Below are 14,443 nucleotides of genomic sequence, written 5' to 3' on the forward strand. Positions count from 1 at the left end.
GAACACCTTCATGTCCGAAAATTTATAATTAAATTTATTACTCGAAATAATGCGATTTGACATAAGAATAATATTGTGACTAATATTTCAATATACAAATATAATTTACTCTTTATTTTTTACTTTAAATTTCAATTACAATATGAAAAACACTACCACTACATATTCTCTCATTGTTTTTCTCTTTTCTGTTTCAGCTACCTCAATAGCTACAACACACAATAGAATTTGTGTTTGTTTACTTTTGCATTTGCGATTGCAGTTACAAAGTCGCTCTTTCTCTCCGAGCTCTGCGCTCAGTTCAGCAACAAATAAAAATATTAAATTTCACGCGTGATTTGTGTGCAAGTGATCGCGTGTGCTTAGTGAAAATTTGGAAAATATAAGAAATAAGTAAAAAATAAGTGCTTGAGCAAATAATTATTGTAGAAAATTTGTGTAAGTGTTAATGTAAAAAAGAAAAATAAGTGTATATAATAATGTGAGTGATGTGAGTTAAGTGGTGTGAGTGTATAAGTGAAGGCAAATTTAAAATTAGTGAATCTGAGTTAAAATGTATAAGTGAAAGGGGTGTGTCGGTTTTTATAAAGCTAATGATGTATATGAAAGCATTTTGTGTAAATATAAGCGATTCAATCTAATGCAACGCAAAAGTTATAGAAAATGTGATTTGATCAAGTTTATACGCATGCTTAAAATAGTCACTACTTATGTCCCTTCGTTTAGTGCTCGATTCTTTCCTACAAAAAATATAAAAAAGGAGGTTTTGATTAAGTTAGTTGTACAACATAGCGCAGCGTCAAATTTCGAAAATGAATGAAATCTTGCTGATTTTGAAGGTAAGTTTTTTTACAACTCATTATAAAATATAACAATTTATTTGTTAGTTTTATATTGTATATACATTTTTTATTTGCTTAAGTTTTATATAATTTATCACATTTACTTTACGGTTTTTGTTAATGAATGAGGTAAAGAATCATTGTTGTTTTGGTGATTAATTGAGCTGAAATAATCTAATACTGTATTGACTTAAGCCATTAAAAGTAATTTTTTTTTCTCATGCGTAGATAATGAGAATTATCAAAAATTTGAAATCGATAACAAAAGAATTGTATCTGTCTCAGATTATGTGGCTTCAGTGTACATAAAATCAGGAAGTAATTTATAAAACGGGATAAAATGTTTTGCAGTACTAATTCCTTTTGAGTATCCACCTTATGATCAAAAGTTGTCCAAATCCAACCAGAACTGTTTCAGTTCCTAGATACTGTACTGTGTGAACTCCAGTATCTATAGCCGAATTTTGACCGAAAGTATCGGTCAATGTGTGAGATATATAATTGAAATTCAGACAGAACCCTTTCCTGACAATAGTTAATCTGTGCATCAAAAATGCTTTGAATTGGGTCAATACTTACTTGAGCTCCCATATAACCAATATAAAGATTTTCGAACTTCCAGGTGACTTGATGCTGGATATATCTACCAACATTTGAGTTATCTCAATGAAAATTATATATGTAGCATATTTTGCTCCTATAAGTAAATACAATGTATTTGTGCCTAAAATATACTACTGTGTCCAAAAAATAAGGTGACATTGCATTTATTTTGAAAATTCTTTGTTTATTCTTCCAAATCAATTTCATCCCCTTCAAAGTAATCCTCTCCCGATGCAATGCACTTATGCCAACGGATTTTCCAATCTTCGAAACACTGGTTGTAGTCACTTTTCGGGATGGCCTTCCGTTCCGTCTTTGCTGCGGCTTGAATCTTCTCTATCGTATAAAAACGGTGTCCCCGGAGCGGTATTTTGAGCTTGGTGAACACCCAGAAGTCGCACGGCGCCAGATCAGGTGAATACGATGGTTGCGGAACGATATGGGTTGAGTTTTTGGCGATATGATCACGAATTACGAGGGCAGTATAAGATGGTGCATTATCGTGGTGTAAAAACCAAGAATTGTCGTTCCACAATTCCGACCTTTTTAGGCGGATAGCGTTACGCAAATGACGCATAACGTTCAAATAATATTCCTTGTTGACTGTTTGACCGCTTGAAAGGTATTCATAATGCACAACACCACGATAAGCGAAGAAAACAGTCACCGTGACCTTGATTTTTGAGCGACTTTGACGCGATTTTTTTGGATTCGGCTCTCTTTTGGCACGATATTCACTCGATTGATCGTAAGCATAGATCCAAGTCTCATCGCCAGTTATAATGCATTTCATGACACCCTGGTAGTCGGAAAGCATCGATTCACACACTTCAACGCGACGCCTTTTTTCCAAAAAAATCAATTTTTTCGGTACCAGTCGAGATTTGACGCGCTTGAGGCCAAAACATCCTCCAAAATGGTATTGGCTGAGCCTTTCGATATGCCAACTTCATCAGCAAGGTCTCTAATTGTTAATCGACAGTTTTTCAACACCAAATCTTTGATTTGTTGAACGTGAGGTCGGTTGAGGTTGATGGTCGCCCTGGACGCTCCTCGTTTTTGACACATTCACGGCCGGCTTGGAACTCACTATACCATTTGCAAACATTTTATACTCCATATAATGATTTTCGTTTTTCTAACAACCCTTATGGTGAATATGTCGGACAGTTTATGAGTTGTATATATGAAATTGCTTGAATTTCGATCCACTGGTTAACGTTTTACACTTTAAGGTATTTCCCATCATTTTGCTTAGTATACGTATGCATACTTATACTTTCAAAGGGTATACTGCAAAGAAATATGCTAACAATGTTATATTAATCTTATACGAATTCTTTGCAGAAAGCTTCCAAACCTTTAAAGACTAGTTTATAAATAAATATTACATAACTTTTAAAATTACAGTTTGTTCCTGTTTCTTGCACTTTGCTTTGCGACTTCGATTGAACATTGAACATTTCCTACTAATAACAGAATTTAAAATTGTTGAAAAGATTAATATGAAGATTTCTTTCCTTTGTTAAGCTTATGCATTCTGTAAACAACCCAAAACATTAAAACGGATATGGAAAATCTTCTTCCACACACTCCTTCACATTTGACATGCCGAAAATAACTGCGAAGCCAATTGCCTTTGGCATACAATTTTTTTTTTATCATTCATTGTTTCATTCTGCCCTTTTCTACATTGGTGAGCCCGATCAAAGCTGGAACATTTAATTTTCAATCAAATCCAAACGCATATCTGCTTATATTAGTGATTGCCTGATATATGAACAAATGTGAGTGTGTTAGATAGCACCTTTCTTTTACATTTTCTTGTATGTATATACTTTGTTTAATATATTATATTGGTTTAAAAGTGTTGAAGAAGAAATACAAATTAATTTTGTCCAGTTTTGTTGCTGAAACCTTGCACAAAGCAGCTCTTTTATAAGAGGAAGTTGTCAGATTATGATTTCGAACTTTATTCTCTTTAATTGTGTCATTAATATAGAAGTATGGCTCTCTTGAAGAATTAATTTATTCGTTTATTTTAAGGATTTATTTACTTAAAAATTTTAATAATAGAATATCTCTGTCTTTAAAAATATCCATGTCAGCCAACACAGTACAATGGTTTTTGAAAGCAAAAAAATTTCTAAGAATATAAACATAAGTAAGCAACACTTGCTAGCAAGGCTTCAATAGATTCATAATATGGTACGCAGACAAACTTTAGTTAGAAAATTATCCTCGATGAAGCTATTTTTCTATTCACTTTCTTTGTGCGTTGCTCTAGTAGCAACAAGCAAAGTTAGAGATTAGTTTAGGTTAGGTCATACTGGCCGGCTGTCAGCCCATATAAATACCTACCGGCCCTTAAAAATGACCTATGGAGGTTCATGTATTTAAAGCATTCCATTTTCTCATAATTTATTGTCGTTCTAAAGTATTTCTGTTCTGGGTTGGTAGCCACTCTTCACAATCTCATCAGCTATTTCATTTCCCGGAACTTCTCTATGGCCTGGAACGTAATATATGTACATCTACCGCCTTCCCGTTTCTTAGGACATCCTCTGATTTTACATTGTCCGATTATTGCAATGTGTCTATCGATGATATATTCGTATTGATCTTCTTATATTGTTTTCTGCATTTTTAGCTATTAAGCCACTTTGTCAACGGCAAAGACTTCCGCCTAGAAGAGACTGCAGTATTCCGGAAGCTTAAAGGATCGCCTGGGAAACAACTTCAAGCAATAGACTTCTACTCCATTAGCCCTTTTCGATGCTACTAAGTCATAACCAACCCTCTCTTAAACTTACTTAATACCTTCTCTCACAGATAAACTTGAGAATATGTGATGTATTTTATCCACTAATCCATTGCTTATCGAGCTATATCTGAAGGCCCCTTTAAAAAATTCACCTAATGCCACCCATTTGGCAGCTTGTTTTGCTGCAGAGCGTTCCACTGCAATTTCAATTGGTGGTAAGATTAACCCAATATGCAGTGCAGCTGTGCAGTGGTCCTTAGCGTTCCTGTTATGCAGTGAACAAGGAGCCGCTATATTCGCTGGAAAAATTTTCTGTATGAGATTTTATTGACAGCTGTTCACCACTCCAAAATATCGCAAAACAAGATTGGCTTGACTAACGCTGTGTAACACCAATTCATGCCGGTGATAGCCCAGTTGTAGACTCCAATATATTCTTACATGCTTAGAGGGCACCACTACCTTTTTTCACTTTCTCTTCCGCATTAAGTTTTCACATCGATTTGCAATCAAAAACTACCCACGTACTTGTTAGGCTCTTTAATTGTTAACTCAACCCCATCAAGCTTCAGGGGTTTCCGGGTTTTTGTACCTCTTTTCAAAGACTACCATATCCGTCGTATCGAGATTTTCCTTTAAAGATGGTATACAAATATTTTAAATCTATCGACTACTAAATATATTGCCGTTCAGTTCTGTAAATTTGTTGTTGTTGTTGTTGTCTTCAAAACTATATTTTTCAAATTTGTTGAAAGATTGCTCGGAGTCAGAGCGTAAGAGAAAGCATTATCCGCTCACAGCTATATATAGTTCTGTATATAATAATCAACGAGTTTCTTGATTTGATCAAAAGATCGCATGTACCACGAAAACGCTGTGGTTTATATACAATTTGATTACATACGCTTGTGGGTATTTTGTATTTTTTTCATGTTTTGTGGTTTGTTGATTTCATCACTCGGTTGTATTTTACTTTCGTGTATAAACATACACACCATTCTCCGCCACATGACAGGCACAGTGTGGCACCGATAATTGATAATTTTTATGAAAAATTTTTTTGGAATATGAGAAAAAATATATTTTGAATATTTTACCTAAAAGCAACATTTATTTAAACACTTTAAAGCCATAACTTTACTTACCTTTACTTGCAATTAATTCTTCACTCCCACTTTACTCGCAATTACATCGCTTCGTTGACTTGTAGCGCGCTCTTTGAGTCACACCTTCACTAAAGCGGCAAAGTCAAAGCTTGTTATCAAAGAGCAATTGCTACATGCATTTTTTATTGTTGTTGTCACCATTAACCTCTTTTATGCAAAAAAATGTCAAAGCGAAATTGTGGAAAGAAAAATGTACAAATAATAGAAAGTTGAAAATAAAGAAAATACGCAAAAGTTAACTTTGACAAGAGCAAAAGAAAAACTAAACAAATTTTAATAAAATCGCAAATCTACGTGCACAGCAACAGCTTTCTTTCGCAAAGCGCAATTCACCTGCTGCCCTCGCAGGAGCTTTTAACTTGACCAGTCAATCACTTAAGGTTCACAGCGTTCATTTATTTGCCTTCGCACTGAGTCGTTATGCAAAATACGTTTTATGTTTTAACTTTTCTCCTTTCGCTGTTGCCCTTTCTATTTATCGCTCGGTGCTGATCTATGAGTTGCTGTGGCTACAATGCCAAGTCAAATTAACATTGAGAAGGGTCGGAAAAGTTCAGAAAGAGCAACAATCAATTTCCTTACATTTTAAGTTCTTACATTTTATTACCAATAATTTGTATTAATAAGGAGCTTTCTTTAAAATCTTAGTACTGCTTCTATTAAAAATACCTTAAATTAATATTAAATGAAATGTAGAAGCCATCGTCGTCTCACCACTTTTCCACATGCTATTTTTGTGCTCTTCCCTAGTCCCTCTAGAACAATTCAATGTCTTGGTTCTGCTATTTAAGCTATATTTAGACAGATTTTTATTCTTTTTCAACAGTTGTTTTTTCGATTCGTTCTTCGTTTCTTGGATTGAAGATAAAATACCACAAATATAAAACAAATATTTTCAAATGCAAAGAGGCTTGAATCCGTCTTTTTTTTAATTAATTTCTATGAGAAACAGATCTCCTTAATGACGAATGACTGTAATTACTTCTTTTAATTTCATGTTACCGTTGTTTGAATTCTCTGAAAATTTTATATAAATATGATTATTTTGCGATTAGCAAAGTCTCTTTTGGTCGAACTGCACTGTTGCCATCCCTGTTTTTCCAGTTGCGATATGTCTAAGGTACAGGGTGCAGTCAACTGTCACAGTGATTAATGCTGTCAATTTCAATAACGTGAGAGTTGCATACAGTATATATCTCTTTGTTTCTGGTCTCATACTTTTTTAATTCGGTTCTTCCCCTCATTATATATATGTATATATGTACTCACATACATATATACATATATATGTATATGTATATGTATAGTGGATCCTAGTGGATCCGCCCACACACACTGTGGTATACATTTTATACACATTTTCGTATAATAAACTATTCAATACTCGTACAGTGAAAATTTTATTTACGAATAAAGGCGAAAATATCATATTAATCACAATAAAGATATATATCATTTGGAAGAAATTTGGTTAACATCGTCAGCTGAGTGCATTTATCTCTTATATCTACATATATCATATTTATTAATTTACATGTATCGATATTTATTGTAACGAGTTCTTTTATTAACTCGCCTATACCTTTGGCGTCCACTTTCATTTTCGGGAGCAGCAACGATTAAAATTAAAAATAATATCAAAACCAGAATAAAAATGCCGTCATCTTCTTTCCTTTTCTCTTCACTTATTTCTCCGCTTTCAGTTTCATTGTATATTTCCTCGACACTATTCATATTGCAAATGGATTCCTGATAATGTTCAGAATTATCTTGCGAAGATGGCACCTGATAGCAGTAGCTATTGGCTGTAAATATCGCTTGAACGTTTTCTTCACAGCTGTCTAGTATTATCTATAATAGAAAATGTCAATTCCTCATTAAATTCTTGCTTTTTGATTTACTCAGTATATACATACATACATATTTTAATACTTAAAAGAATATACATATATATAAATTCTCTTACTCAAAATACTTTTCTAAACTTACCTCGTTGAAGCCGTTGCTCAGGTAGGAGTACTTCTGCGCCTCGAAACAAATTTGAGGTTCACAGATATTTGCAATAATTGTTGAGAATATAACAATTGCAGTAGACATCGTGCGCTTTCGGTTTCCTAAGTTGAACTGATCGTTTGCAGTTATAAACTGTTTGCTTGCAGTGACGAAAATACTCAATGTTTGCATCGTTTGCATATATGTATGTGGGTATGTATGCATTTACAAATATACTGATCTATTTTGCTACAAGCATGTGAATAGATGAGTTAATGCCCTGTGGGAAATTGGCAAGTTTCGAGAGCGATTCTAAAGCATACAATTTCATGGGTAAATTAATTTGATTGGAGGTCTTCAGAATAATGGAATTTCAGTGACTCAAATATTAATAAAAACTAATAGCGATTTACTACTATGAGCGATAAATGGTTAGGTTTTGTTCATATTTTTCAATAAATCTAAATTTATTCATCTATATTGAAGAAATCTATCGAAATTTGTTGAGAATTTAACGAAAAACTTACGAAGGATCAATTCAGTATCGTCGTATACATTATCGTGGTGCAAAAATCAAGATTTGTCGACGCATGATTCCGTCCTCTATTTACAAATAACTTCGCGTAAACGACACATAACACTCAAATAGTATTCTTTAAGGGTTTGCTGTTGGGAAGGAATTCGAAGTGCACTACAACTTTGCAATCGAAGAAAATTGTCAAAATAATCTTGATTTTAACCTGTTGTGGCGAAGTTTTTCAGCTTCGGCTCACCTTTGCCAAGATATTCGGCGGATTGATCTTTTGATTCTAGGTCTTAAGCACAGATCCAAAACTCGTCGGCAGTAAGAATATGTTTCATGACATCCTGGTATTCGGAAAACACTCTTTTCGAAAAAATTTAGTGATTTTGGAACCAATCGTGATATACCTTTTCTTAGGCCCAAATGATCTTCCAATTATATATAACTAGAGGACCCGTCCACGTTTTACTGTGGCTGTTACACACATTTCGGTTATTGTTTTGGCTGTAAGCCGTTTCAATGCTAGAGTTTCACTAAAAACTGAATTTTTTACAAAAGCGATGTCGATTAGATAACACAAAAGAGGCAAGCGTGGAATTAGGAATGTGGCGTCGAATCTGCTCATACGACAATCTAAACAATGGCACTCCAAAAATGAAACTTAAAGAACAAGTCTATGGAAATTTTTATTTTTCGTTGGTAATCTTCTAATGGCTCCAAAAAGTTGATGCTGAAGGCGAAAATATAGATTTGTATTGAAATACGTGAAAATTTTGTTTTTAATATTGATAGTCCAGATCAATTTTGATGCTGATATACACCTAGCGAAACAAAAAAAGGATCAGCAAGTATTTTTTGCATATTCATTGTAAACGATGGAAGATATTTTGATTTATAATGATGTGCATTTATTAAGTTAAAATGAAGCATTACTACAAACAATTATGATATATTTTGGAAAATTATTAATGTCGTCGGTTTGAAAAAAGTCCTCAACTTAAAACTTTGGCCCGAATTGGAGGATGTGGACTTGGAAAATATGTATAAGCCACACAGCGAATGTCACATTCACAGGAATAAAGAATTTCATTGATATCCCAAACCACTTTTGTTGTATTTAAAAAAAAACTTTTGCAGCGAACTTACTGAAAACGCCGTTATATGCGTGAAATTTTGTTTTAAACAGTTTCATGCAAACATTACTAAATTAATTGCAAGAAAATTTAAAATTAAATTTGTGTGGTTGTTAGAAGTTCCACACGACATTTTTCATTTTCAACATAAAAATTCAAAATATTTTAAGTGAGTCTGTATTATTTGTATATTGTGTCGCATGTCTTTTTATAAACATTAATATTTTATAATTAGTACAAAAAAAGAAATTACTTAATATTTGCCAGTCGTAAATCAATAAATTGTTTTTATTAATTTCTTTGAGATGATATGATTATTTTGCGAATATAAAAGTCTCCATTGAGTTATTATTTGATAGTACTGCACAGTTGCCATCCCTGTTTTTCCACTTGCGAAACGTCAAATGTACAGGGTGCAGTCAATTGTCAAAGTGATTAACGCTCTCAGTTCTAATGATGGAAATGTTGTATATCTCTTTGTTTTAGGTCTCACACTTTTGAAATACGGTTCTTCCCCGTATTTTGTATAGATATACCTATTCATATTTGAATAAAAGTACATATATATACATTAGGTAAATGTACATGGCAAACTTGTAGGGAATTTTATTTGCTACAAAAAATCAAAATCGCTAACATGCAATACTTCTCGAGATATTCGGCTTTTTAAGTAATGCATATAAATTGGATGAAAATACTTTCGGTTAACACACTTCTGCATATTTATAAATGTATGTACATGTATGTTTATTTATTGTACACCGACATAAAGAGTTCTCTAATAACCTCATCTCTACCTGCGGCGTCTGCCATTATCAGAGGCACCGATAATAACTACAAGTAACATCAAAAACAGAATGAAACCGGGATCTCCTCCTTTCTTTTTCTCATCAGTTGTTTCCTCGCTTTCACCTTCATTGTATGTTTCTTCGACACTGTTCGTATTGCAGATGGATTCCGCAGAATGTTCAGAATCATTTTGTGAAGATGATACCTCATAGAAGTATCTATTGGCATTAAATGTGTCCTGATCCATATTTGCTTCGCAGCTCTCTAGTATTATCTATTATAAAAAATGTGAAGTCCTCATTATATTGAAATGTTTGCACTTTGTTTTACACATTATATATTTTAATGAGTATAATAAAATAAAAAAAGACATGTACATATACATAAATGCTCTTACTCCAAATACTTCTCCAAACCTACCTCATTGAAGCCGTAGCTTAGGTAGGAGAACTTCTGTGCCTCATAACAAATTTGAGGTTCACAGATATTTGCAATAATTGTTAAGAATATAACAATTGCGGTAGACATTGTTCGCTTTCGGCTTGCTAAGTTGCACTGATCGATTGCAGTTGTAAGCTATTTTCTTGCAGTGACGAAAAGACTCGGTGTTTGCATCGTCTGTATATACTTATGTATATATTTACAAATATATAGATCTATTTTTCAACAAACATACATGAACTTCAGTTAATGCCCTATGGGAATCTGACAAGTTTAGAGAGCGGTTCTAAAGCATGTAATTTCATTTGTAAAGTAATGTGGTTGGAGGTCTTCGGAATAATGGAAATACAGTGACTCAAATAGTAATAAAAACGTATAGTGATTTACTGCTATGAGCAAACAATAGTAAAACTTTGTTCATAATTTTCAAAGTCTTGATTTATTCTTTAAAATGTATGTCGTTTCCCTCAAAGTGTTTTCCTTGGCACCACGGCACTTGTGCTAACGTTTTTTTCAATCCTTAAAACAGTTGTTAAAGTTAATTTCCGGAATAACGGTTTCCCCGGAACGGTCTTTTGAGTTTGCTGAAGAGGCAGAAGTCACACGAAGCTAAGTCAGGCAAATACGGGGGAAGAATCAATGCAGTATGCGCCGGTGCATTATCGTGGTGCAAAAACCATGAGTATTCGACGTATAATTCCAGTCTCTTTTTATGAGCAGCTTCACAGAAACGACACATGACACTCAAATAGTATTCCTTGTTCCCAGTTTGGCCAGTCGGAAGCAATTCGAAGTGCACCACACCTCGATAAACGACATAACCCTGAGTTTTGACCTGTTTTTACGTGGTTTTTTCGGCTTCAGCTTAACTTTGCCGCGATATTCGGCAGATTGATCATTTGATTCTAGGTCTTAAGCACAGATCCAAAAGTTGTCGCCAGTAGTAATACGTTTCATGACATCCTGGTAGTCGGAAAGCATCATTGCACAGATGTTAACGCAACGCACTTTTTCGAAAAAAATTAGTGATTTTTAGTGAACGAATTGTGCTTTCACTTTTCTTAAGCCCAACTGATCTTTCAAATGTATATTATTTGGTATATTTTATGTTTTTCCATTATAAATGCATATTGCTAACTGTGAAAAATTATATGTAAAGCTTTTTAGCTAGACATACATTTAGCAATTAGGCCACGTCAACGATTCAAACTGTAAATATTTTTTTTATTTAAATATTATGTTACAAATACCCATACATGCTTATCAACGTATGTATATATGTACATACATATATAGATATTAAAAAGTTTTCAATATTTCAATATTGAAACAGCTGCTGGCACATATAACAATGCAATTTCAATAAATATGCACATATATACAAAATAATGGATTACAATGTACGAATCTGTTTACAAAACAAATTTAGTTGTTTTGATTTATTTGCTCAAACGTGATTTTGCCTAACTTACGTTATCAGCACCAGCTGCAAAGTACCCTGTTGGAAAAAGTAAACTAGCACTGCTGATAAATTGTCACTACTATCGCTCACAAATAAACGGATCCTCTAAACGAGTATCGATTTTCAGCACATTTACCATTTTTTTAAAGTTGTATACCCTGAACATGGTTTGTTACGAGTATATTAATAATACTCAGAAGAAAACATCGCAGCCTATAATATTTATATGTACATAATTAGTCCCAGAGCTTTCGAGATATCGATCTGAATTTATTCAAAAAGCTTTTCATTTATTGGAATCGATATCGGATGACTACAGCATATAATTGCCGTACAAACTGAGCGATCGGATTCCAGTGCTTGAATTGAAATTTTTATAGTTTGGAAAGATATCTGCTCGAAATTCGGCTTGAGCCGATAATGGTGCAATCTTTTTCACATTAATTTTGAGGTGCTTATAAAAAAAGTTGTGTGTCTATTCATTATCTACAACTTTGCCATATAAATTTTTTCTATAGGACTTTTAGTTCTGCCGAAAATTAACCCTTTAAAATTCTACCATTTCTCCCTTTCAGTTTCAAGATCTAAAATTGTCTGTAGATTATTTTGCCCAACATTGTTTTCATTTTATCTTTCTTTTCCAATGAGTTTCAACCGGTTATGAATTTTTTTCAATCCTTACGATTTTTAAATGCTCCTACACTGGTCGAATTCATATTCATTTTCCAACTGGGTGTCTATAGAATCTACATATCTCTCACTCTCTAATTTGACTTCTGAGTACATACCTCTGCAGTCAGGGAGCATAATTCATGCAAAGCTGTGAGAGAAATTAGCAAACGATAAGCTGTTTTACACATAAGGTTTACGAAAATAGAATCTCATAGAGCCAGTAAATACATATGTATATGTATATTTTATAGTAAATATTTTGCGGGACAAAATAAAGAAAGCTGAGGAAATGAACAACTAATCGGTTTAAAAATTTAACCGCAAAACCAAAGAATACTGTAGGAAATGTAGAATCAATTGCTGGTTAAACAAATGTTTAGTTGTTATTATGGAGTGCACTATACCTGTAGTAAACTTCAAATAAAATTCAAGAATCAAAATCTTTACTTTATAAATAAAAAAATATTTTCCATTTCCAAAACTTAAATCTGCCTTCCAAATAAGATTTCTTAAAGCTGCCGGACTTAACGATTTTATTTTATTATCAACCACGAATGTTGCAAGTGGTTGAGGCGAGCAAGAATTCACTTATTTATAATTTTGTCAGTTTTATGCTTTTTTGGTGGAATTTCAATATATCCCAGTGCCATTAAAGTCTGTGCTGAGCGCGCGTTTCTAGCTCAGTTTATGAGTGCTTTGCTTTTGTTTATTTTATAGCAGTTAATAACTGTAACAAATGCGCAACAGTGCTTCAAACAATTTTATGAGCGATTATGAAATTTATGACTTTTCCGCATTATTAAAACATGATTTTCATTTAATGGGTTTTTGTTGGCTTTTGCATTGGTATGCGTTGGCTTCTGCTGTTGCTTTGTGTATTTTGTGGCACTTTTCGAATTCTAGAATAATTGAAAAACTCCCTGCGAATTTCATTTTGTCTGCGTTGTTAAGAGTTTACGATTTGTCGTAAGCCAGAATGCGTTATTATCGTAATTTGAAAATAATTTAGAAAATTTATATAATAATTTTGCTTTTTGGAAGACAAATTTGAAAATATAAATTTAAAAACTAAATTCAGTATAAAATCTTAATATATAAAGTTCCTTAAAAGTCTCAAACCTTTAAAGTAAATATTTTTCTGAGACTTAATAATTCATAGCGACATTAATAACCTAAAAAAAAAAGTTCCTCCTAAACTAGACAACATATGTAGGTTGCTATATATATTTCGTATTCTAGATACAAATGCCACGAGTTAAGTGATAATAAGGGCACTAAAGAATTTAAAAATAGTCCTTCAAACATTCTGCTGACATATTATTAGATGTACGTGGGCTGCTATATATATTTCTGTCCTAATAATGAAAATAGGCCTATTTATCAACGAAAATGGTTTTTTGTTTTTTTTTTTCGTTGGATTTGGCTCGTCGTTGGATTTGGCCGTGGACCCATACGGTCGATTGCTGTTTTGTTTCGGGCTCATACGCATAGATCCATGATTCGTCACCTGTGACGATCTTATAAACGTCTTTTGAAGCACCGCGATCGTATTTTTTCAGCATTTCTTTACACTAATCCACACGAGCCTTTTTTTGAGCGATTGTCAAATTGTGCGGGATTCAACGAGAACAACCCTTTTTTAGGGCCAGGTGTTCATGCAATATCGAATGTATGCTGGTGGGAGAAATGCATAGGCATGCCTCTATCTGAAGGTATGTTACATGACGGTCTTGCATTATCAGTTCACGTACGGCATCGATGTTTTCTGGCACAACTGCTGTTTTTGGACGACCTTCACGGAATTCGTCTTTGAGCGAGCGTCAGCCACGATTGAATTCGTTGTACCAGTGATAATCCACGTCGAAAGTTGTGAAAAATGATCGCACGAAAATGTTCACGAGTTAATTCCATTTTTTGGCCGAGATGAATTTTTTAATTCCCTGTAAATAAAACAATTCACGATTAAATGAAAAAACGTTCTGAGTGATGTTATGCTAAAAAATGTCAAACTTTCCAATGGAAATGTCAGATTGCACCTGGCAACACTTAGTGTTGC

The 14,443-nt window shown here is 33.5% G+C and overlaps 3 protein-coding genes across 3 annotated transcripts in view; 1 reads left to right on the top strand and 2 right to left on the bottom strand.

Annotated features, from left to right (window-relative positions):
- Positions 1–819: 819 nt before the first annotated feature.
- Positions 820–14,443, top strand: part of LOC105228832 (uncharacterized) — a 117,334-nt gene continuing 103,710 nt past the window's right edge. The window contains exon 1 of the mRNA XM_049454209.1: positions 820–839. The gene's annotated coding sequence lies outside the window, so the exon portion shown is untranslated. The remainder of the gene's footprint in view (positions 840–14,443) is intronic.
- Positions 6,757–7,525, bottom strand: LOC105228829 (uncharacterized). Its single transcript, XM_011208811.3, has 2 exons — positions 7,365–7,525; positions 6,757–7,226 (listed from the first exon to the last, which is right to left on the bottom strand). Exons 1-2 carry the CDS (start codon positions 7,470–7,472, stop codon positions 6,906–6,908), a joined length of 429 nt encoding a protein of 142 aa, XP_011207113.3. The 5' UTR covers positions 7,473–7,525; the 3' UTR covers positions 6,757–6,905.
- LOC105228830 (uncharacterized) lies at positions 9,601–10,393 on the bottom strand. The gene is made up of 2 exons (XM_011208812.3): positions 10,233–10,393; positions 9,601–10,086 (listed from the first exon to the last, which is right to left on the bottom strand). Exons 1-2 carry the CDS (start codon positions 10,338–10,340, stop codon positions 9,817–9,819), a joined length of 378 nt encoding a protein of 125 aa, XP_011207114.2. The 5' UTR covers positions 10,341–10,393; the 3' UTR covers positions 9,601–9,816.

The sequence above is a fragment of the Bactrocera dorsalis genome, chromosome 4 (genome assembly GCF_023373825.1).
Source record: "Bactrocera dorsalis isolate Fly_Bdor chromosome 4, ASM2337382v1, whole genome shotgun sequence".
NCBI classification, from domain to species: domain Eukaryota; kingdom Metazoa; phylum Arthropoda; class Insecta; order Diptera; family Tephritidae; genus Bactrocera; species Bactrocera dorsalis.